Source organism: Cydia splendana, chromosome 17 (assembly GCF_910591565.1).
Source record: "Cydia splendana chromosome 17, ilCydSple1.2, whole genome shotgun sequence".
Taxonomy (NCBI): Eukaryota; Metazoa; Arthropoda; class Insecta; order Lepidoptera; family Tortricidae; genus Cydia; species Cydia splendana.
Window position 1 is genome coordinate 2,087,589 of NC_085976.1, and position 23,338 is coordinate 2,110,926.

Sequence of the window (23,338 nt, forward strand, 5' to 3'; positions counted from 1 at the left end):
AAATCAATATATATTACCAAATATTACTTATGAAAGCAGAAGACTATAAATGATCGTATGAGACTCATAATTGTTACATATTTGCCGCAACTTATTTTTAAAATGTGTTTTTTAATTAAAAGACACATCAAGATTGTTTACCTTATTTCTAATGCTAAAAAAAACGAACTATAGTAGGGATAAGTTACTCTATGGTTTACTAAACAAATTAGTGCTGCACTCTGGCGGCAGAACATTGCAGTAATACTCCCTATTATTTTAGGTTGTATAGTAGAAACAATTGCTTCATAAGTCAGAAACGCGCATGTGACACCCTTAATATAGCAACATCCATAGACTACGAAATACAATAGTAGAAATACAAGCTTTTCAATCTCGTACCCAATAAGGCCCACACACGGTACTCGGCTGAAAAGCTCTCCATTATATCACGATATAAAATACTATAATACATAAAATTATGTATTCTAAACTCTTTTTTATGACAGACACATGTACTGGCCGAAATCTACAGAAGAAATAATGACAGCGAAGCAAAAATACCATTGTCAATCTAGCGTTTTTTGAGAATCATACAGAATTTCGAGAACTCTACATTTTTTTACGAGCAATGGAAACTGAAAATTCCGAGAACCAAGAAATAAACGTGTTGCACAGTCAATCCAATTTCGACCAGATCTCTACAGCATCACCAGACAGCGCAGTCCAGTGCGAGGAGGGTCAACGAGATAGCAATGCGGGATCTAGTGTACCAAAGATTACAATTAGTAAAACTAGATCGCGTAAATACACCGATTTACCTCAGCGTACTTATCTTACAAGGAAAGCTAAAAATCGCGCGAAGCAGGCAATCGCCTTGATATCTGATAAGAAGGTAATAAAGATACTATATATTCGTCCTAGAGCTAGGAAGATACGGAAGAAAGTCGCAAAAAGGCCGAGAAGGGCCAATGTCGGACGGAGGATTAAAGTGAGGGCACGACTACCAAGGAGTTCTGATAGTTCCATTTCTTGTAGCTGTGGAAGTCAATCTTCTTGATTTTTTTAAAGCAATATATAGTTCTCATTTTGAACCATAATTATGGCAAACGTACAGCGGGTATCAACTTTAATCCATTGAAAATGCCAGGTCTAAATGATTTATCGTGGGCCAGGCACAAATTTCGTTGGTCATCGCATCCAAGGTGGTAGGTAAGTCGTAACGTAACGTCGGGCGATGTGTACCTAATGAACACCCGTGGACGTCAGCTGCCCAAACACGTAAAACGATAATTTATTCACAATAGCATATAAATTATCGTTTTACGTGTTTGGGTTACTCAACCCACCAATTTAGCGGCAGCTGAGGTCCACGAGTTCATTTCATTAAACCACATCGCCCTTTTAACCACTTTACGAGTTATCGCCCGGGAAGCTATTGGTCATGAAAATCTGTTCCTGTGGCTCGCGGGCTATAGGAACCCTTGTTGAACGTACGGCACGACGGCACCTAGCTACCTTCGATAGTTTCGTGTACGGGCTGTACCTGCTGCCACATTGTTAATGTTATTTATGACATTCTTTCTTTGTTTTATAACGATTATAGCTTTTAGATTAGTGAATGTACCTAAAGTTCATTTTTGTGTTTGATTTGCTGTTCTTGACCACATTTTCGGGGGTTTCTAGAGCAAATGAGACATACCTACTTTTCCCATCTCAGGTTGATTAGGAAACGAAGGAAGAAAATAAGTACGTAGGTTTCTTTTTCTTTTATAATAGTTTGGAAAAAAATAACCCATGACTGATCCGAACTATCCAAAACATTTTTTTTAATAGAGTTACACCAATACACCAGATCTAAGTTTTTAATGGATTTAAATAATACACAGATATTATCTTAACATTAATTTAATATATTATTAATAATCTCAATCCTAACACACAAAATTTCAATTCTCATCTCAGTCATTCAATGCAAACAATAGTTGAAAGCTTAAAACATGGCAAATCACATAATATTGTGATGAAATATATTTACAACTACCATAAATATACAAATATTATTATTATGTTTACTCTTCCAAATGAAACTCTGGTCAAGTAACTTAGTACAAGACGGTATACCTATTCGTAGTTGTCAAAGAGGCTCCTTTATATATAGGATTTCTAACTTGCAAGTTTAGACGGTTATGGAAGGTATTATTATACGCATTTGTGCGTATTTTTTGCGCAAAACTTGACTCTTATCTTTGTTATTGCGTAAACAATTCGCACGGCCTTGGCTCCAATTGAAATACTTAGTAACAAAATTTTTATTTCACTTTCACGTAAATAAGTAAATTATGTTAACACTTTTGCAACTTATTACATCATAAGGTGAAAAGTATAAACATAATATTAACGTAGTGTACAGTCAGCATCAGATTGTGGCAACTTACGCGTGTTCAGATCTGATACATGTTACATTACCGTTAGATAGACTATTCCTAATTTTAGGACAGATCTTAATTGAGTCTTTTTACCCAGTTTACAGTTTGCCGTTGAGGGATAAAGCAGTGTACAGGGGCATAGTATAAACAAACACCTTATGCGCTTGATCTCGGGCACTGCCCGATATTACGGTCAAAGATGGTTTGGTTAGTTGTATCATAACATTCATCTGTCTCATTAACACTCATAACGTATGTCTGTAACATAACGGCTTGGACGTTGGGTGTCTTTTCGCATTGTCACCTCATGTTGTCAGTCCAGTTGAGCCTCCATTGTTCGTTTCGGTCTTGTCGTACGTCGTCGGTAGTTAAGCTCAAGCGCTGAGTCTAGAAGTTCTCAGTCTGGTTGAGTCTCCAATATTCGTTTCTGTCGTGTCGGGGCATAGATCGCACGCTTGACACTGTGCCTTCCTCGTACATCGGTTGCTGATGTTAGCTTCAGCCTACGTCTCATAAGGCTCAGATGATAGTGCTAAATTCGTGTTTGTCTTGGAGGAAGAAAGTCACATTTCAAAGCCCATTCTTCATCGCTTAAGCCTGTATTCAGAAGGCTTCACGCCAGAGTGCTAAGTTGGTGTTTGGACGTGGATGTTTTAAAGGCCAACTCTGAACGCTGTGCCTTCGTCGTAGTCGGTGCTTGGACGATTAGGCCTATGTCCGGAAGGCTCTTCAGACAAGAGTGCTGAGTTCGTGTGCGTCATGGCTGAGGTCGATGGTGGCGGCCGGCACGCCGGGCGTCGCTGCACCCTCCCCCGGAGGCGTACTCGTCGGTGGCCTGAAAATACGAATTGCTGGTTAATTTTTTTATGTCATTGTTTTCTAGCGTACAAAACGCTTAACTTGATGAGTGCAGGAGGACAACTTCAACCAGTCTTTCTCCAGGACCACGAATGCCATTGTCGCTTCTGGAACCTCTGCAGAGGTAGATTCCTTAAGAAACTCATTTATAGTGTTATAAAATTAATATAAAACTAAAATTAACTACAACTAAAAACTAAAGCTATAAATTAAAAATACCTATCAAAATTTTGCGCCCTTGGTAAGGTGCCCCTCATGCAGGCAGCGTTCCCGCGCTGTATTGCTATGGCCAATCTTTGCGCGAGAAAGCTGCCTGCGCGAGGGTCACCTGTGGCCTGCCTTAGGCGTTTGCTGAGCTCCTTGTGGAGCCCCCGAGCCCCCCTGCCCCACGGCCACTATTAGGTCTCGACGCCGAAGGCTACAAAGAGGTACCTAATTTACAAGAGCGTTGTGGACCAATTGAATCATATCTAATAGTAGAGGTCTTAAAGCCCTAACAGACGGGCGTGTTAATTAGTTTTAGTCCCGAAACTCAGCTACTTTAAGTATACTTGAAAATCACCGCGTAATTCCTACACCAACCGCCTGAATAGTTTTAACTGACTTTAGTAACTTACCTAATAATATAAGGTCCCTGCTGCAGCAGCGTAATGGGGTGCGAATAAGGCGCCTGCCGGTGGAAGCTCAGGTTGCCAGCGGCACTGTTGTTCAGGTGTCCATTCATTACAATCCCGTTGGACGTCTGATTCTGAGACGTGTTCATGTCAGCACGAAACGCCTGAAAACAATGTTGTAACTACACGTTAATAAAAAAACTGATCAATTAAACACTTAAGTGTATGCCGGAACGCGGGTCTGCGTACGAGGAAACTATACGAGAGGTTAATGAAGCATATAGGTAAGCCTAATCGTGCTCACTACAAATCGGCACGGATAACCCCGCTGGAGAGCTCCCGAGGACTTAACTTAAGCTGGATGTCCCTTATAAGTATCTTGTTGAGGAGTAAATCCTGATTATACACAACATAGCTGCTTGAATTGCTATAACTAGGTACTTTCAAGAGAACGACTCTGCATCTGTAGAAAGAGATTGGTCGCACCAGTCCTCTCCTTCTGACACACAAACACGCCAGCTGAAGGGATATAGCTTGTGAGAGTAGTCAAGACAGAAAGAGATGGTCATACCTTGACTAGGTTAGTCTTCTCCTTCTGCCACACGAAGACGTTGTGCACCATCGCGCAGCCGCAGAAAATGATGCCGGCCCCGATGAACACGGACGTCACTATTGCAGGCGTGGAGTGGAACTGGATAAACGTGTATAGGATTATCCCTGGAAAGAATTAAGTAAGGTCAATATGGGTAGAGTTAGTCCAAGAAAAGTCTGCAGCAATTTTGATAGCCCACGCTGTGCAAGTGTTATTTATACGTCATAATTTCATAGAAGTTTGACGTTAATAGCACTTGCACTGCGTGGGCTATAAAAATCTCTAAAGACTTTTTTAGTCTAACTCTACGTATAGCTACGGGATAAGTGTGGCTGACCTTCACATTGGGGCATATTTACACGTTGATTTGTGTTTACTGCGTGTTCATACATTTGCTTCTTGCGTTTAGTGGCAAAAGGCAAACACTAATCAATGTGTGAACAGGCCCCAATGTGAAGTGACCCTTATCGCTTTATTTGTTTAAATGGGACCAACCTCGAAATAGCGAAAAATTTGGCTCACCCATAGAAAATATCGACATCGTCAACCAAAATGTATAAAACAGCCAAGAGGGTTCAGTATATAATCGTCAGGTGACAAGCAAGTCACTAATTAATTACTAAAAAAAATTAAACAAAAATCGACCTTCTTGTAGTACTAATATGGTTCACTATGGCTATGAACTTGTGGTGGTACTTAGTGACTTTTGCTTGTCACCCGACGAATATATTCACACAAATATGGCTAAGTGAAAAATCACTGTATATATATGTACCTATGTGTGAAACTGATGAAGCATTTCACACAACATAATAAAATACTAACCTGTTAAAAACACAGGTATTGATATGAAGAATCCCCCAACAGCGCATACTCTCGTTATCGCCGACTTCTGCAGATATTTGTTTGACCTGAAAAAGAAGAAAACAAAATATTAATAAAATCAAATAAGCACCGTTGTTATAACGCACTATCGCTGGGTCGTTCGCCATTTTCAAGAAAATAGTTTTTTATCGTTATTCGTAAACGTTTGTTAAATCTAACAAACGCTAATCGTTCGTCTCTAACTCTATGCGTCATTTTGACATTTCCTTTTGTAAGAAAGATAACATTCAACAGAGGTTTGTAAGAGGTTGCTAAGTTTTATGAATATAGGATTTCAACTTCGGGTCGAATGTTATTTGGTTATTTCATAGAAATACAAAGAAACCAGTAGTGTCTGCAGCCACATCGATACGTCGTCTGCTGCTGCTGTCTGTGGTCGGGTTCCAATTTGTACCTTTAGATAGCATTCGGTGGGGACCCAATGAGTTACGCTGCCCATTACATTCATTACACAATATGGCCCTTCGAGCCGGATTTTGTTGTCGAGGTATATTGTTACTTAATGTTTACATATTGTTATATTGTTACAATGTTTACCTACATGTTTGAGTAAATATTTAATTTACACAATAAGGTCCAATACAAACATAAAGGCGTCGAAGTTTGGCAACGGCAGAGTTTGTGTACCTACATACAAAAGTGAAATCTCCTCTCAAATTAGTAAGTCGACGGTGGCAAATACAGATTTCTCTCAAACAAATCTTCGTAATAAATATTGATGTTTAATAATAATGTTGTCTTGTTTATATTTAAAGCTAAGTGCGATACTCATTATATTTGTAAAACTCACTTTTGGCAGAAAACGTATAATGATGTGAACCGTTGAGCCCAATTCAGATTTAACAAGTTGTTACAGTCTTAATCTTATTTTGATACGACCTTGAAGATCGCTCACGCTAATTGGTGCATGCGAAATGAAGTGGAAGTCACGAAAGATGCGCTTGCGCTCCAATCACCAAGACGATCGTCAACTTCGTATCAAAACCAGTTCAAACCCATAACAAATCGTTAAATAGAATCTACCTCCTGTTAGCGATATTTAAAATTTATAATTAATCATAATAATTACTTATTTCCATACGTTTTTATTTATCATCCGTGTGAGGTCATCCATTCATTCATCATTCGTTCCATTCGCTCTCAAAATTGCACCATGCATATAATTTAATAAGTCGGTAATTTTAACCGCTCAACAGCCCAATATACCCTACGTTAAGCGTGAGAAATCTAATCTCGGACCAAAATAAGCGTTTCTTACAATTTTATCTCAATTTTCAACACGCATCTGTTAGAATTAAGGGAAAATTGGACCGAACTCGTTCGCTTCTAGTATTTTAGGTTTTTAGGTTTTCTTTACCTGCCTTTAATTATGAATATGATATGATATGGGAGTCTCTAATTATAATTCATTATAGTTTATGTGACTGCTATATAATGAAAGGCATTAAAATACGAGTGTGGGTTTATGAAATGAACTGAAAGCGAGTTTCATAAAAACATACGTGTGGCCGTAATTTCTTCGGTTTTTGAATACATTATAATGATATGATGTTAATTACATAATTATAATCAATTAATGCACTTACAGACTAGTCTGCGTAAATGTAGTCTATCTAAAGTAATCTAAACATGAATGCAGAGTACCTAGCCAATTATTCGCAAGACTCGCGCGGGATATGCTACTTACAATTTATATACGAGGTAAGTACGGACTTAAAAACGAAACCGACGCCACCATCCAACGAGATACGGCTTTATTAATAAGGTATAGATTACAAAGTATAGGTATGTAATCCAGTTAGAAATACGACGGGAAGTCCGCCCGGAGAAATAACGGTGCACTGGCGTTATTATGGGTTCTAGTATGTTTGCCTATTACTGGCTATTACGGATGCTTATTAGAAGAGTGTTAGGATCATAAATGTAGATAAGTGACTAGAAAAGGAATTGGAATATCCAGCTACTTGAGGTTTTTTTATTAACCAGTAATAAAGCTCTAACGATAAAGTACGTCTAATTTCTATGTAAATATAACTTTTGGCATGGTTAGCTTTGACGAACTCTATTTTGTTTTCATCAACGCCAACCCTTCAAAATATCGAAAAAATATTTAGTATTCAAATCCGATGAGGACTAAATACCTACTAATCGCCCTTCTCCATATTTAAGACCATGTAGACAAAATAGAGTACGATCACAGCACGATAAACTGCTAACTCGGTACGGTACATTGCTCCTACGTTATAAGGAAATATGCACGATAGAATTTTCACTCAAAAAGAACCAAGACTTTTAGACAAACGATTTATTTCCAATTCAAATGACATTCATCTGTCCGAACGCTAAAGTAGGCGGGAGAAGGTCTCTTGACAACTAGCTTATTTTCGTCCCTCTGGACTAAAACACTGGGCCATTCTGCCTACTTAGTCATAATTAATGTTTTTTTTATTTATTTAAATTATAGTCCCGTTTAATATTGTCTCCAATCAATTATTCTGTTTAATTTAAATGCGTCTCATCTCATCCATTATAAAGGTATTGTAACTATTGTATATTTATGGGAGCGCTGCCATCTAGGCTACGTTCAGAAACCTGGCTATGATAATCATTTCCAAGAATGCATCTTATTGTGTTTGTATGTCAAATAGCAAGGTTCAGTAGCACATGCCGTACGGAGGCAGCGAAGCGAGACAGGCCGTTGTAGGTCCGTTGGGTCGCAGCTGTTGGCTCAAACACTATAACTGCACCTTATTAATTACGTAACTTCTGATTATTATAACGCAGACGAAAAATGTAGGTAAACGTACAGTCAGTTGCAGAGATATTTAGTTGCCCCCCTGCATAGATTGTTTGTATGCAGGGGGGTCAACTCTCTTTGCAGCTGACTGTACCTTTAACGTCGACTACCTATACCGGCGGTCGGCAACCTGCGGCCCGCGGGCCGCATGCGGCTGATGAAACTGTCACTTGCGGCCTGCGAGCCTCTCTGGCTATGTAATATTGAGAAACGACAATGTCTGATAAAGTCATAAATATTAACAAAGTGCGGCCCGCGTCAACTTACTCATCGTTAACTACGCTACTAAAACTACGCAAAAAAAGGTTGCCGACCGCTGACCTATACAATTAGTGCACAAACAGTTGTCTCAGGCTTACTGTACTTCCAGAAGTAGTACCTACCTATTATTTTATTGAATGTTTACCTAATATGTTGAAACATATGTCAGGAAACAGATATTCATTATAAAACGATACGATTGCCTTAATTATCTCACACATTGCGACATTTGCCATGAGAATATGCTAAACCAGTAGTTCTCTAGGTCACCGCCGAGTTTAGAAGCACAACTGACATAAAACACAAGTAGGTATATAACTACTTAGATTTTTAAGAGCTCTAAGTGACGTTAGTTTACACTATTTGTTTATTTTTCGTTTACAGTACCTACATATATTGAACTCCACTTTAGGTACCCACAGTCGCCATTAGATATATCGGAGCGGGCTGTTCACAAATATCTAAACAAAGCGTCTATATTAACAAGACGTTAAAGTGCATAATTACAATTTTTAACAGGCAGAAACGTCTGCGAACGATGCTATTAAGCTTAGAATAAATTTAAAAGTGGAAAAATTACAGTCTTAGGTGAGACTTGAACTCACGGCCTCTGGATCGATACTCCAGCGCCCTGCCATCTGAGCCACCAAAACCTCATCCATAGCCAGCAGAAGCCGTGAGTTCAAGTCTCACCCAAGACTTTAAATTTATTCTAAGGTGTATGTTGAGATATTTTTGAGCACCTTGGCCGCTTCGATGTATCTGATGGCGACTGAACGAACCTGTTCTTGGGAAAGAATCAAATTTTGCTGTTTTGCGTGATGATCTGAAAAACTTAACGCTTTACAAAACTTTACATAAACATATTAAAGGCTCACATTCAAGCAATATAAGTATGTAGGTACCTATATACTTCGTGATTAAATTAATTAACAAGTAGGTAGATAACTATTATCAAATTATTTTTCATTAGTTGTACTTATAAATGTGTTACAAGGTTCAGTAATTAAACTTTTATTAAAATACGCATTAAAAACTTATTATGATTTAATAATAATAATGAACACCGAGTTAATTATATATTAATCAAGTTATAATTAAAAACGGAAGTACATTTATTAATAAAGAACTCGAATCCAAAAATATCTGATTCCTGTACAGTCAGTAGCAAATCGATAATGACATTAATGACAGCCAAAGTACCTAGCCAAATATCTACCTATAGCAACACAGCTTCGAAGCTTATTACAAGACATCTAGCAACACCGTTATCGAAGTAAATACTAAATAGTTTCTGATAAGATTGCGGTAACGGTATCAACTTAATCATTATCAATTGTCCCCAGCTATAGTGTCAACCGGTTTCAGACAACAGGTACGTAATACTTACTTAGTATGACCTAGTGAAACCGACCATTAAGAAGTTAGGAAACACTAAGATAGGTCGCTAAGCGAAAAGTGTGAAAAACAATGAAAAAAAATAAGGTGGGAACATTCGCAGAAGTCTCGGTATTCAGCTGGTAGAGCGGTAGGCTGTCACGACTCGCGAGTTCTCGTCTCACTGAGTTATCGAATTTTATTATTTCAAACAATGGGCCTAGCCAACCAATCGTACCCTGACAAACGAAAACAAATGTATCAGGATGATAGATGCTACCAAAAAAAATATGTGATTGTTTCTTGGCGTTTTCTGTTAACGATGTCATCGTGACTAGGCCCCCTCTTTAGCACAAAATAGCGTAGCAAAATCGAATTAGCGTGATAAACTATTCAAATAGCTACGAACGTTATCTGTGACCTAATATGAACGATTCGATACGATAAGAACCGATAAACAAATACTGAATGGCATTATGCAGCCAAGCGCAGCGAAATGAAAATTGTACAATATCTCAGTAAGAGTCGTATATCACACACTTCTGTACGTATACGTACAGAAGAAAGCAGTTACAAATTACAAAATTACGGCTTTTGGTTACAGAGACTACTGAGTCTAATCAATAAGATTGTAAGTGACAAACACTACTTGACCGTGGTTACATACCTACGTACCTGCTGCATCTTTATCGCTCGAGTAGGTATGCAAGAGCGACAGGACAGGTGGTCGGAAAGAAAACGCTCTGAAATTTCGATTTTCGGTTTTCGCAGTAGGCCCTACATTGTCTGTCAAATTCTAAGGACGAATAATAATTAGTCATAGACTGGTCTAGAATTTTTCATTTTACACATTACATTTTGTACCATGAATGAATCGTTGTATTGTATGTATCGTACCTACTTATACCTAAATAGCTACCTTCATTGTGTGGCTTCAGGAATGCACATATGTAGTTTGTAAAACTTAAGGAGTCAGTAGGTTACCATGTTTCACAAAAAACTTACAAAATGCCGAGTTGGTTACATGTTATTGGGTACTTAATGCCTTTTTCTTTTAGACCGTTTCTTATACCTGCGCGAGTCAAGGTCGCAAGGTGCAACCGACTGTTGTTTAGTGTATTAAGCGAAATTAGACTCTATGTGTATGTAGATAAGAATGCTGATAAATAAATACAAATAATAATATATAATAATGAATGACAGTAGCCGTTTCGGAGGCTCCAACGAAAGTGATTGTTAAGTCACAAGAATTTCGTTATCAGCGCGGCAGGAGGCGATTTCGACTTTGTTTTAAAATAACTTGTGACATAGGCCACGCTGAAAGTTTTGGGAATAGAACGAAGAAGGATCATGCAGTAAATAGAGATATTTAATTCAATTTTAAACAATAGCTCTTTTATTCTAAATTTATTAACAAATTCCAAATTCAAACTGCTTTTACAAAAACTGTTATGTAGAGCGTTAACTTTAGGTTGCTTTAGGTTAGTTTTCGTTCATTTCATGTCGTCTCGGATATGGGTGAATATCGTATAGATGCATTCAGTACAATGCCCTGAACACAAGTATATGAGATGACAAGCGCGAAAGTGGTGGGGGTAGTTGCTGTGACGTCATAAAGTCGGCAGTACAAACTTTTATTTTTATTTTCTTTTAAACATACCACGTGGGGTACCAAATGAAAGGGCTTTGTGAGTAGATCACAAATATATAACATAGGTACAGTAACATTTTCAATACTTGGTCTAACTAATTATTAGAAAACATTCAAAAATTTCACAATCCACAGTTGACTTCTAACTGTTCCAAATTGAAAATGGCTGAATGGATTAATTCAAAATACATACCAAGTGAGCATCTCTTCTCTACCTTTACTGATTAGACAAGCCAAATTTAATGGCTGTATTGAAACTTACAATTAACTTATTGATAACTTTAACCGACCGTCTTCTCTGAAGCTGCATTCAAAGGTATTATGGATTGTACCTTGCTTAGCGTGATCACTGTTCACGAGTAGGTAATACGTCTCGGTAAGAAGCTTAAGAGTAAGGCTTCCAAGCAAGGCCCGAGTTATTCCGAGACAAGGTGAATGGAGAAATGTATCGAGTGTTCTCAATGCTTCTTTAAAATTAGAATAGGTACATACTTACAAACGGCTCATGTGGATATTTCACTTTGCAAAGAAAAACTGAGCTGAAATTAAAACGTAGCCTTTTCACTCACTTTTGATAGATAATACTCGTACTTTGAAAACTTTTGAATTTGCTCGAGTGAAATGGAATACCCGCTTTGGGCACTAGAGTTGAAGTCACGCCGCACACAACTACAAAATCGCGTAATGACATGAAGTTTTTAGGGTTCCGTACCCAAAGGGTAAAATTCGTCCGTCCGTCCGTCCGTCCGTCCGTCTGTCACCAGGCTGTATCTCACGAACCGTGATAGCTAGACAGTTGAAATTTTCACAGATGATGTATTTCTGTTGCCGCTATAACAACAAATACTAAAAACAGAATAAAATAAAGATTTAAATGGGGCTCCCATACAACAAACGTGATTTTTGACCAAAGTTAAGCAACGTCGGGAGTGGTCAGTACTTGGATGGGTGACCGTTTTTTTTTTTTTTTTGCATTATGGTACGGAACCCTTCGTGCGCGAGTCCGACTCGCACTTGCCCGGTTTTTGAAATTAGTATTATTTTTTCGTACCGATAACGACGAGTAAATTATACAGCAGTGGAATTTTGTAACAAGTCAACGACCCAACCAATACGATGCCGTTCAATCGAAGTTCAGTTTTAATGTCTCAAAAGTCATCGCAACAGACGTTCGTCGGTTGCAACGGTTTTGCAACCATTCAACGTTCATTATGGGACATTTTATTTTTTTGTTTTTAAGTCAATTGTTCGACCAATTATTGGTATCCGAGTATCCGATAGCTGAAATTCTCCAGTAAGATCCGTATTACAATATAAATACAATACTATAGTTCGTTTTTTTTAGCATTAGTAAAAAGGTAAGCAATCTTCTTGACGTGTCTTTTTATTGAAAAACATTTTGAAAAATAAGTCACGGCAAATATGTAACAATTATGAATCATATACGATTATTTACATTTTTTTGCTTTCATATGTAATAGTTACTGATTTTTAAAAAGCATTTTTCAATTAAAAGACACGTCAAGATCGCGTAGTATTTTCCTAATGCTAAAAAATCGAACTATATATTATTTTGATACCATCGAGCTGATCTGACTGATAATGAACACCGAAGATGACTATTTCCACAAAGAAACCTCAAAAGTGTCATAATGAGTTAATTCTCCATAAATATAGCTGACTTAGTTGATTAGTTAAGGTAAGCCGATACTCTTATAAGTTCCTTAAAGTATCATCAACACTATGTTAAGGAAATAAGGCTCATATTTCTCTGTATATGTCATATTTTAGCTAAACAGCTAAAGCAAGTCAAGTAAGAAATCGTACAAATGAGTTTGTCTTTGAAAATTAATAACCGTGCTTAAATATGACGACATCAGTATTCGAAGCTACCTATTATACGAGTAAGTACCTATTGTCTTAAGGTGCAATGTTGGAATTTTCGAATGGTACGAGAGGTTTTCTTTCTAATAGAAAACATTATAATTATAAATATCTTAGTGATACAAAAAAACTCGGCTTTTTTTTCCTGAAGTAAATTCCTAATTAAACGGTTTTGTAAATGGGCATTTGTAGATAAAAGTGTAAAATTTCCTTTGAAAAAAAACCATCATAATTTAAATTATGATGAGGACTCAAGAATCATGAGGACTGTCGATTTAAAAGGGAAAAAAATACCGATTTTTTTTTTTAGTTTTGCGACACATTTTCACTATTTTTCACGTATGAGTATACCTACTCGTATTTTGTACCTGTGGACCGTCACAAAACTGACACCCCAAATTTGTATGAAAAACTAGGGACACTTTGTCTTTGTTTAATACATATATAATAATCTAAAGTTGTCGTGAGTCTGAGACGATATACTTTTTTTTTCTAAAAACCCTCAAATTTTATCGGAATAAAGCTATGCCGATTTACAAAATAGTGATATCAAATACCTACCTATTTAACAAAAAAAATAAAGCATAGGTTATTTTTGTCCTCAAGTGGTATAACTACAAACCGCAAACCTCGAAAGGCTAGCAAATTCCGATTTGCCTTTTTACAATAACATTCCATGGGGCGTTTTTTGCCCTCTTTCTGATCGAGCATTCGCTAGTCAGGTATTGGAAAAAATGTATATTCACACGCACATCCTCCATCCTGCTCTGGCATAATGTACGGATACAGGATGGGATACAATTGAGCAGTTAAATTCATATTAAATGATCCTGACATTATATGTAGTTAGAATATATGATTCCTGGCTTGGAATATAACAATTTTTAGATATAGGTCACCTACCTATAAAACTAGTACCACACATAGATATATGTATGTACTATTGTTCATGTCAAGTTTCGTATAATTTAAGCATGTCGTTTAAAAGGGGTATTAACTTCGATTTTATGGGAGCGGCTTTTTGGCGGGTCTAAGGGCCAGTAGTACTTAAAGAATGGACTGCAACCTGACTGCAACTTGTATGGGAACTGCACGCCGACGTTGCAGTTGGCGTGCCGTCGGCGTGCAGTTCCCATACAAGTTGCAGTCGGGTTGCAGTCCGCTGTATAGGCCCTAAGATTCTAATTATTTTTCTGTTGTAGGCTCATGCCCTAAACGTTTGTATTTTAATATGACGTTTAGCAATTAAAGGGTTAATGGTACCCTAACGAAAATGTTTCAAAGAACGTTATTAGTAAAAAATTATAATAAAAATAAAGCGTTTATTCTCAAGCTTACTTACAACTAAATAAATGTATTCTTCTGCCAAACTACAGAGCGGTTTGTTGGCAGACGAGGCTCCTAGTTTATATGTATAGTATAGCCTAAGCAAATTAGAAAAATCTGCGGAAATAATTCGTGTTGTTTTGAAAATTGGTACAGGTATACCTTGTGGTGTCCAGATAAACATACTAAAAGTCCTCGAGGGTAGGGGGTGTGCTGCGGGTGTAGAGGGGGGTTGAAGGTACCTTTTTTCATATTTTTGCTCATATCTCGAATATCTGTACGAATAGCATTATAATTACTTCGGACAAAAGCTTTATCATAAAATTTACTACAAATTTGGTTATTTTTATTTTTACTCTGCGATCAATACTTTAGGAGCTACAGGCTGTTAAAGTTAAATAAGAGATAAAAAATAGACGGTTTAAGACAACGTCGTTTTTTCGTAATTGTTCATCATAAATAAAAATTTAGTTTAGATTAAGCAAGCTAAGCAATCTGCTGATAAAATATAAAAAAACCGGCCAAGAGCATGTCGGCCCATGCTCAGTGTAGGGTTCCGTAGTTACCCATCCATCAAAATAGACTATTTGCAAAAACTCAAAAACTGCTGGACCGATTAGGTTCACTGTATTTTCCCTTGATAGTCTTTACTAAGCTTTACTTTCACAATTTTTTTCATATTTTTTGGACCCACGGTTCAAATGTTAGGGGAACTAAAGTGGAAAACACAACTTTTTTTCTTTCAGATCGATTTTTTCAAAAAATATTAAGTTGATCAAAAAATAGTTCTTGAAGACCCTTATTCGTTTTAAAAGACCTATCCAACGACACCCCACACTATAGGGTGGAAGCGAAAAAAAAATTCATCCCCACTTTATAATGTAGGGCAGCCACCATAAAAAATATTTTTTCTAGTTTTCATGATTAAATTTGACACGAATATATAAATTAGTTACGCTGACAAAGTCGTAAAATATAAATTAGAAAAAAATTTTTTTAGGGTTGCTGCCCTACATTAAAGTGGGGATGAAATTTTTTTTCGCTTCTACCCTACAGTATGGGGTGTCGTTGGATAGGTCTTTTAAAACGAATACTTAAGGGTCTTCAATAACCATTTTTTGATCAACTTAATATTTTCGGAAATAATCGATCTGAAAGAAAAAAAGTTGTGTTTTCCACTTTAGTTCCCCTAACATTTGAACCATGGCTCCAAAAAATATGAAAAAAATTGTGAAAGTAAAGCTTAGTAAAGACTATCAAGGAAAAATACAGCGAACCTAATCGGTCTAGTAGTTTTTGCAAATAGTCTATTTTGATGGATGGGTAACTACGGAACCCTACACTGAGCATGGCCCGACATGCTCTTGGCCGGTTTATTTTTACAAAAAAACGACGTTTTCTTAAACCGTCTATTTTTTATCTCTTATTTAACTTTAACAGCATGTAGCTCCTAAAGTATTGATCGCAGAGTAAAAATAAAAATAACCAAATTTGTAGTAAATTTTATGGTAAAACTTTTGTCCGAAGTAATTATAATGCTATTCGTACAGATATTCGAGATATGAGCAAAAATATGAAAAAAGGTACTTTCAACCCCCCTCTACACCCCCAGCACACCCCCTACCCTCGAGGACTTTTAGTATGTTTACCTGGACACCACAAGGTATACCTGTACCAATTTTCAAAACTACACGAATTATTTCCGCAGCTTGCCCAAATTCGGCTTAATTTGACGTGGCTAGTAGGTAACTTAAACTTATCTACTTAACCCTTTACCGCATGCGTATTATTGCGTATCCCTATATGGCAGTTATGTATAATATTAAAAACGATTGATAGCTATTAAAGTTCATTTTTAAACAAATATTTTTATGTAGAATAGTAAAATATGATTTCATCATCTATGGTCAATGAACACAACAGTCATGCCGTCACAGTGACATACAGGTTTGCGTGGGCGCCGGGGTCAGACGAGCCCACGCGAGCCATCAACCGATCAACCATACTTGGTTAAACGCTAAAGCTTATTGGGTGATAACCAGCAGTGACACACAGTGATTATACATCCTTAAGGGCCGTTACAGACGGACTGCAAACCGACTGCAATTTGTATGGGAACTGCACGCCGACTGCACGCCAACTGCAACGTCGGCGTGCAGTTTCTCATACAAAACGCAGTCGGGTTGCAGTCCGTCTGTACCGGCCCTAAACGTTAACACATTCACTGCCCCCAACGCACATGTGCGTTCAGCGTCATATAACGGCTCGGCCACGACATCAAGCGACTTGCGACGGCGGGAGCGATAACCATAGGTTGGAGTGAAAGGTCCGATCGCTGTGTCACGCTCCAACCTATGGTTATCGCTCCCGCCGTCGCAAGTCGCTCGATGTCGTGGCCGAGCCGTAAGTTTGTTCCTAGGCCACGCCCCCTGGCAGTGAATGCGTTAAAACTAGGTAGGTAAGTAGTAAGTAGCTAGTTAGGTGATAATGATAACACTGATGATAACCACTAGCGATAATGAGAAAAATTTCGTTTAAGAATCACACGCCGCCACCATATTAGGAGTTAAGTACCTACGCTCTTATAAAACGACATTTTAAAGAAACATGAAATTTGACATTAACACTCTGACACATATCTAAGATGTCTGATAAGTACTAGTTTTAATTGCTATAAATTATACTAAAAGGAAATTAAATTAGTATATATTTGGCATTTTCAATATTATCCCGCTTTTCACAACTGTTTACTGTGAATCTTCTCAGTAAAGTATTTTTTATATCATACAGGATGGTTTTTCAAACTATAGCGCGCGGTAAAATGTATGTATTCGACAAGGAATGGCACCAAATTTAAGTACCTCCCCACCAAAACTAAAAACTAGATGTTACCCATATAAGTTTACAGAAGTCACAGGGAATGAGCTAACAGGTCACCGCACCTGTATCTTATGTCCCTTTGTCGGCAATCAGACCGTAAATCCACAACATACTGCTAAGCTAATATGACCCTTTTCGTCTTCTACAAACTGCTATTTTCATGCTATTTTGGTTTGGATTTGGATGCAGAGAAATGCGTCACGGCCCTAGCTAGATGTCTAACGGGTATATCGTATACGATTCCACTTTTGTTTACAACCAATGTTTTATCAAGTTTCGTGTGTTGTAGTAGCACTTTTTTTGTGCGGAGATCGAAATTCACCTGTAACGGTTACGTTCGAAGTTTTTCGAATTCTTCAACCGTCACAAGGTCGATTGTGTTTGTGTGACGAATTCGTTTTTTTCGTTTATGGAATTCGGTTTGGTGAATTTTGATTATAGTCGAACCATGCTAACTCTACAGTGTGGAAAGATAAGTCGGGCCCTGGAGGGAAACTACCTTAAATCCTTAAGCTGGCTCATTTTACTTAAAGGAGACATTCCTTTATTTTTATAAAGAAACAAAACTGCATTCAAAGATTTTCTAAAATTTGCTTGCCTCGCCCGGGACTCGACCCGACTAAAAATTCCAAAAAATTAATACTCGCAATTTTATTCTACTAGTCGACGCAGTTAATGTTAATGATAACATTTTTCCAAGAAACATTAGGTCTTACACTCGTCTGTCGTACAAAATATCAATAAAATCGAATAATTAGTACTCAAGATTTTTTTAGACAAGCCAAATTGAAGAAAAATAGAAAAATCTTTGAATGCAGTTTTATTTCTTTTTAAAAATAAAGGAATGTCTCCATTAAGTAAAATGAGCCAGCTTAAGGATTTAAGGTAGTTTCCCTCCAGGGCCCGACTTATCTTTCCACGCTGTATAATGACATTTGCAATATCATCACTAATGGCGATTTTTTATGAAAATATGACGTTTATGACTAATGACACTCCCTCACTTTGTTGTATTCAAGTCGCTTAGAAGGACTCTACGGATTTTTTAGGAACATCGGATTTATAAAAAACTTCCCAATCCTAAACAAAAAAAGAATAATATATGTAACTAATCCAGATTTTATGTTACCTGGAAATAATTTGTCAAAAATATTTAAAACTGACCAACGCCTCAAATCGTGTTCGCTCCAGGCGTCATTCAAACCTATCCCATTCAAACTTAGACTCTACACCTCTATAATAAGACACATTATCTCATTAACACATTTTTATAGAAAAGAACCTACCGGAAATAATCGAGATTCATTCAAAGCGGCCTTGTTCAAGGATCATCGGCTTTGTGAAAGAGTTCTCTCAATTTGATATTCTAATTTGGACTCTATCACCCTTAAATAGCGTTCAAAATTATTTAAGTCCAGTCATGTGATGCAGAAAGCAGATTGCCTACCCCGAAACACCGTAAATCGAAATTTCGTTATCTGCCTCTCTATCGCGCGAATATACAAGAGTGATAGAGAGGCAAATAACGAAATTTTGATTTTCGTGTCTCAAATGTTCTCTGATGTTGTTCATACATAACACTGGATTTGACTGGATGAACCAGTATATTTATAGCGGCGTTTTGAAATTTCAGCGGCTCTGTGGGTGGTCTAGTTATTTATACAGGATGACAAATCGTGATCCGAAAAAGATGAGTGAATTTTACTTAACTTTCAAAATAATATTTATCAAATGTATTTTTAGAAAATTTTGGTATAAATATAAGTATGACTATACCACTATTTATACTATATTCTCTATACTATACTATTTTCTCTATCTAACTGTTCCTTTAGTTATTAGAATAGGATCTATTCTAATAACTAAAGTTACATTTAGATGTAACTAGTAATAAACTAATAAAGGACTTAAACTTCTTACATCTAAATGTAACTAGTAATAAACTAATAAACGACTTAAACTTTAAATATAGGTACTATTTAATCCCAATAAAACCGAGAACTATAACATAAATGAACGATCAGCCAATAATAGGCATTATTTTAATAACCTTTAAAGTGATTTTACGATAAATCTCATCTCGGGTCTTATTAGCGTGAGAATATGAGAACAGAAGACATATTCGAATTCTAAAAATCTGATTTTGATATGTCATTGCTTGCAGTGTTATTCGCTCGTCTAAATATGACGAGAGTGATGCATGAAGAGAAATGTCAGGTAAATATCAAATTAAAAACAGATTCTACGGGTTTAAATGCAGCTCCATCGCGCAGAGGCAGATGGACACAGTGTCGCGAGGCGCAGTAATTTAAGGAATAGTTGACTACTGCTTCTCTATAGAAATGCTATCCCCATTTCCCTCTATGTATATAATTGACATTATGGAAAATATTTTTGTACTTTGTTTGATTTTTTTCAATGCACCCTATTCATCGCAATGAGTTTAGTTGTTTCGTAAATGACCTATACCTAGGAATTTAAACACACGACGCAAACATACCACTAAATCACAACAACATATATAAATATATGCATACTTTAAACGACATAAACTGCTAAAAATGCTAAAGTCATAATTCTCCCCGAAGACAGCTAAAAAAATGCATACTTTTGCTTATAACTACATACTGCTAAAAATGCTAAAATCATAACTCTCCCCGAACAGCTAAAAAAAATTAAGAATTAAAATGATATAAAAATAATTTTTACTCATTAATGAGTTTTTTGACCGCCCCAAGTCTCCTCTCCCGATAGTGTGTATGTTTACTGCGCCCATGCTGGCGCGCCGTATGCCGTACTCCACAGAACCGGTCTGAAATATTTGCGGCGACCTCGTGCGGCCCATTCAGACACACCCGGCTACAAGTCAGTGTATCTGAATACCTTTTGTTTTGATGACAGCACATTTGACAGGTAGTTTAGAGTAACTATTGGTCTCTATATCAGTCTAATAAGTACTAGATTTTGTAGTATTTATTATCAATCAAACAATCATCGAAAACACTGAACAATTATCGTCTTTGTCAGGACTTGATGCTGCTCACGGATGACTACAAGTTAGTAGTAGTTACTACCAAAGACATATCTAACTTCGTATAAGACGAATAAAGTCTAAGGAAAAAACGTGCCTCGGAATTGAAGCAAAAGTCATTCTCGAATAGATGGCGTACACACCTTTAGCCTATCCTCGGCTAGATGGCGTGACGACACCGTTTCATATTTAACAATTTTAACACATAGATATCAGTGAATGAACATGGATCAAAATGATATAAAAATAATAAAATCATTTATCCATATACATACATTTTTTGATAACTTTATACGTTTCCATTTTGAGTTTTAGTCGTGTGTCGATAGATGGCAGTAAATTTACAGTGACTACAAAATTTACAATGACAGGACCCCTCTATACTATCTATTCTTTTTGCTACTACTAACTTGTAGTTGTACTACTGTAAAACACTTTATTGTACAAAAATCAAAACAAAACATAAATAACATTCATCATTAGTACAAAGTTGAACTTATCTTATCTTAGAACTTATCCCTTTAAGGGATCACTTCCGGCTAACCTTTAGTTAGTATTTGTTATCCGAATACCTTTTGTTTTGATGACAGCACATTCAATTTGACAGGAAATTTGGAGAAGAGAATTCCTGAGCAAATTCAGTTGGAAACTATGAAAACACAAAAAAATATTCAATTTGGTAAGGTTCTCATATAGTCTGTTAGAGAGAGATATTTGGGAAATAAGACAAATCTACTTTTTTCTCCCTTTTATTGTTAATCACTTTTGTAATTTTTTGTGTGCTAATACACGCTTCGAATACATTTTTCTAGACATCATTACGAATCTAATGAGGTATCACACGTATTTTTAGGAGTATTATCTATATTTTTCACCGTTTTCCGTACCTCGAACAAACTAATACTGCTTCGATACGCCTTACTAGGGTAAAATATGGCTTTACCTAAGCTACACGTCAAATAACATTACAAGAAAAACATAAATATGAAGAAAGTGAAGAGTCTAGCCAAGGAATTTTAAATTACAAGATTTGATTATTATTAAATAGGAAAGAATTCAAATTTCAGACGTTATTTACCCCCTTATTCATAAAACTTTACGGGCCTGATTTAGTTAAATTATGTTTTATCCCTTTCTTACAAATACATAAGTCAAAATGACAGATAAAGACAAACAATTATTAGCTAATTGAGGCTTGTAGTGCGTTTATGAATAAGGGGGTTATTATACAGTGTGGAGTGGAAAGATAAGTCGGGCCCTGGAGGGAAACTACCTTAAATCCTTAAGCTGGCTCATTTTACTTAAAGGAGACATTCCTTTATTTTTAAAAAGGAACAAAACTGCATTCAATGATTTTCTAAAACTCGCTTGCCTCGCCCGGGACTCGAACCAACTAAAAATTCCAAAAAATAAACACTCGCAATTTTATTCTAATAGTCGATACAGTTAATGTAAATGATAACATTTCTCCAAGAAACAATAGGTCTTACACTCGTCTGCCGTACAAAATATCCATAAAACAAATATTTAGATACTCAAGATTCTTTTAGACCTTTATTAAGAACATGATAGTTTTCTTAAGTGACAGTTGTCCCCATATTTAACGTTACGTTAACCGTAAGTGTTATAAAACTCAAAAAGTTTTGTTAAAGTTAATGAACTAAGGATGTTTACCATCTTAAATGGAGTAACTTCCAGCATCTTATCTTGTTTAACTAACCTATATTACTACGAGTTGTGTGCGGCATATCTAATTCTGTAAGCTCTATTACTTAACCGTTATTCTTAACGTAACACTCGTAACGTTATCTTCCTTACAGATGTATTGAGAGTTATTATCTAACTGCCCATACTTTACTAGAGATATAGCGCGGATAAACATAGTATGTAAATGTAACTAGTAACATACAAAATTCGTAAAGCCGTCTTACATTTCTATATTTTGTAAACGATTTTTTTTTTATTGTACAGAATACTGAACCCTCTTTGGTAATTGGTTCCAGTCTTTTATATTTTGTACTAAAATCTAGTAGATACCAAAGTACGTACTGTACCTATCCGTATAAGTACATGTTTGTTTTTATTAAAACCAGGTTTATTGTAGGTCAAAATTGAAAACTTTTAAAACAAAAAAAAAGCTTTAACGTGACCGCATTCTTTGAAAACATAAGTAGGTGAATTGGGCCATACACGTAAAATACTTACATTTTTTACACATAAAAAAATCGTAAAATCGGATCAAAATGCGATATCAGCTCTTTATTTTTGTAAAAATATTTTTACGCGTATTATTTTTCATCGACGCTTCGACAAGGTATTTTAGATACCGCCTAAATGTCACCCTGTATGTCACTAGAGTAAGATCGACAGCATAAAACACGAATCTTCAAATACAGAAGGCCAATCCTAAGACACGATTTTTTAATGCTTTTTATAAATAATACAAGTAAAAACGCCTTAAAAAATACTTTCTCACGGTCAAAGAATGAAGGAAGGGACAAAAGATGAGTTATCAAAGAAGCTGGCGGGAAGTATTTACCGATTTGATTTAGATTAAGGGTGACGATATGAGTACACGTTTTATGAGGAAATATATTTATCTTAAAAAAACTAGAGCGTTAATATTTTAATATTCTAAATTGACACTACGATTTAATTTATTTGAAAGCAAGTTGTATTTTGTTAGACACGTGACACGTATAGGTATTGTTTGATAAAAGAGGAAAGAAAGCTATAAAATTGACACTAACTAAAAAGTATATATGGAGGTAACT

At 36.4% G+C, this 23,338-nt stretch overlaps 1 protein-coding gene across 1 annotated transcript in view; it reads right to left on the reverse strand.

Annotated features, from left to right (window-relative positions):
- Positions 1-1,871: 1,871 nt before the first annotated feature.
- Positions 1,872-23,338, reverse strand: part of LOC134798620 (uncharacterized) — a 30,387-nt gene continuing 8,920 nt past the window's right edge. The window contains exons 2-5 of the mRNA XM_063770985.1: positions 5,298-5,383; positions 4,452-4,597; positions 3,884-4,044; positions 1,872-3,243 (exon numbers count right to left, since the gene is read on the reverse strand). Of these exons, the coding sequence (XP_063627055.1) occupies positions 3,138-3,243; positions 3,884-4,044; positions 4,452-4,597; positions 5,298-5,383 (499 nt within the window). The 3' untranslated portion in view covers positions 1,872-3,137. The remainder of the gene's footprint in view (positions 3,244-3,883; positions 4,045-4,451; positions 4,598-5,297; positions 5,384-23,338) is intronic.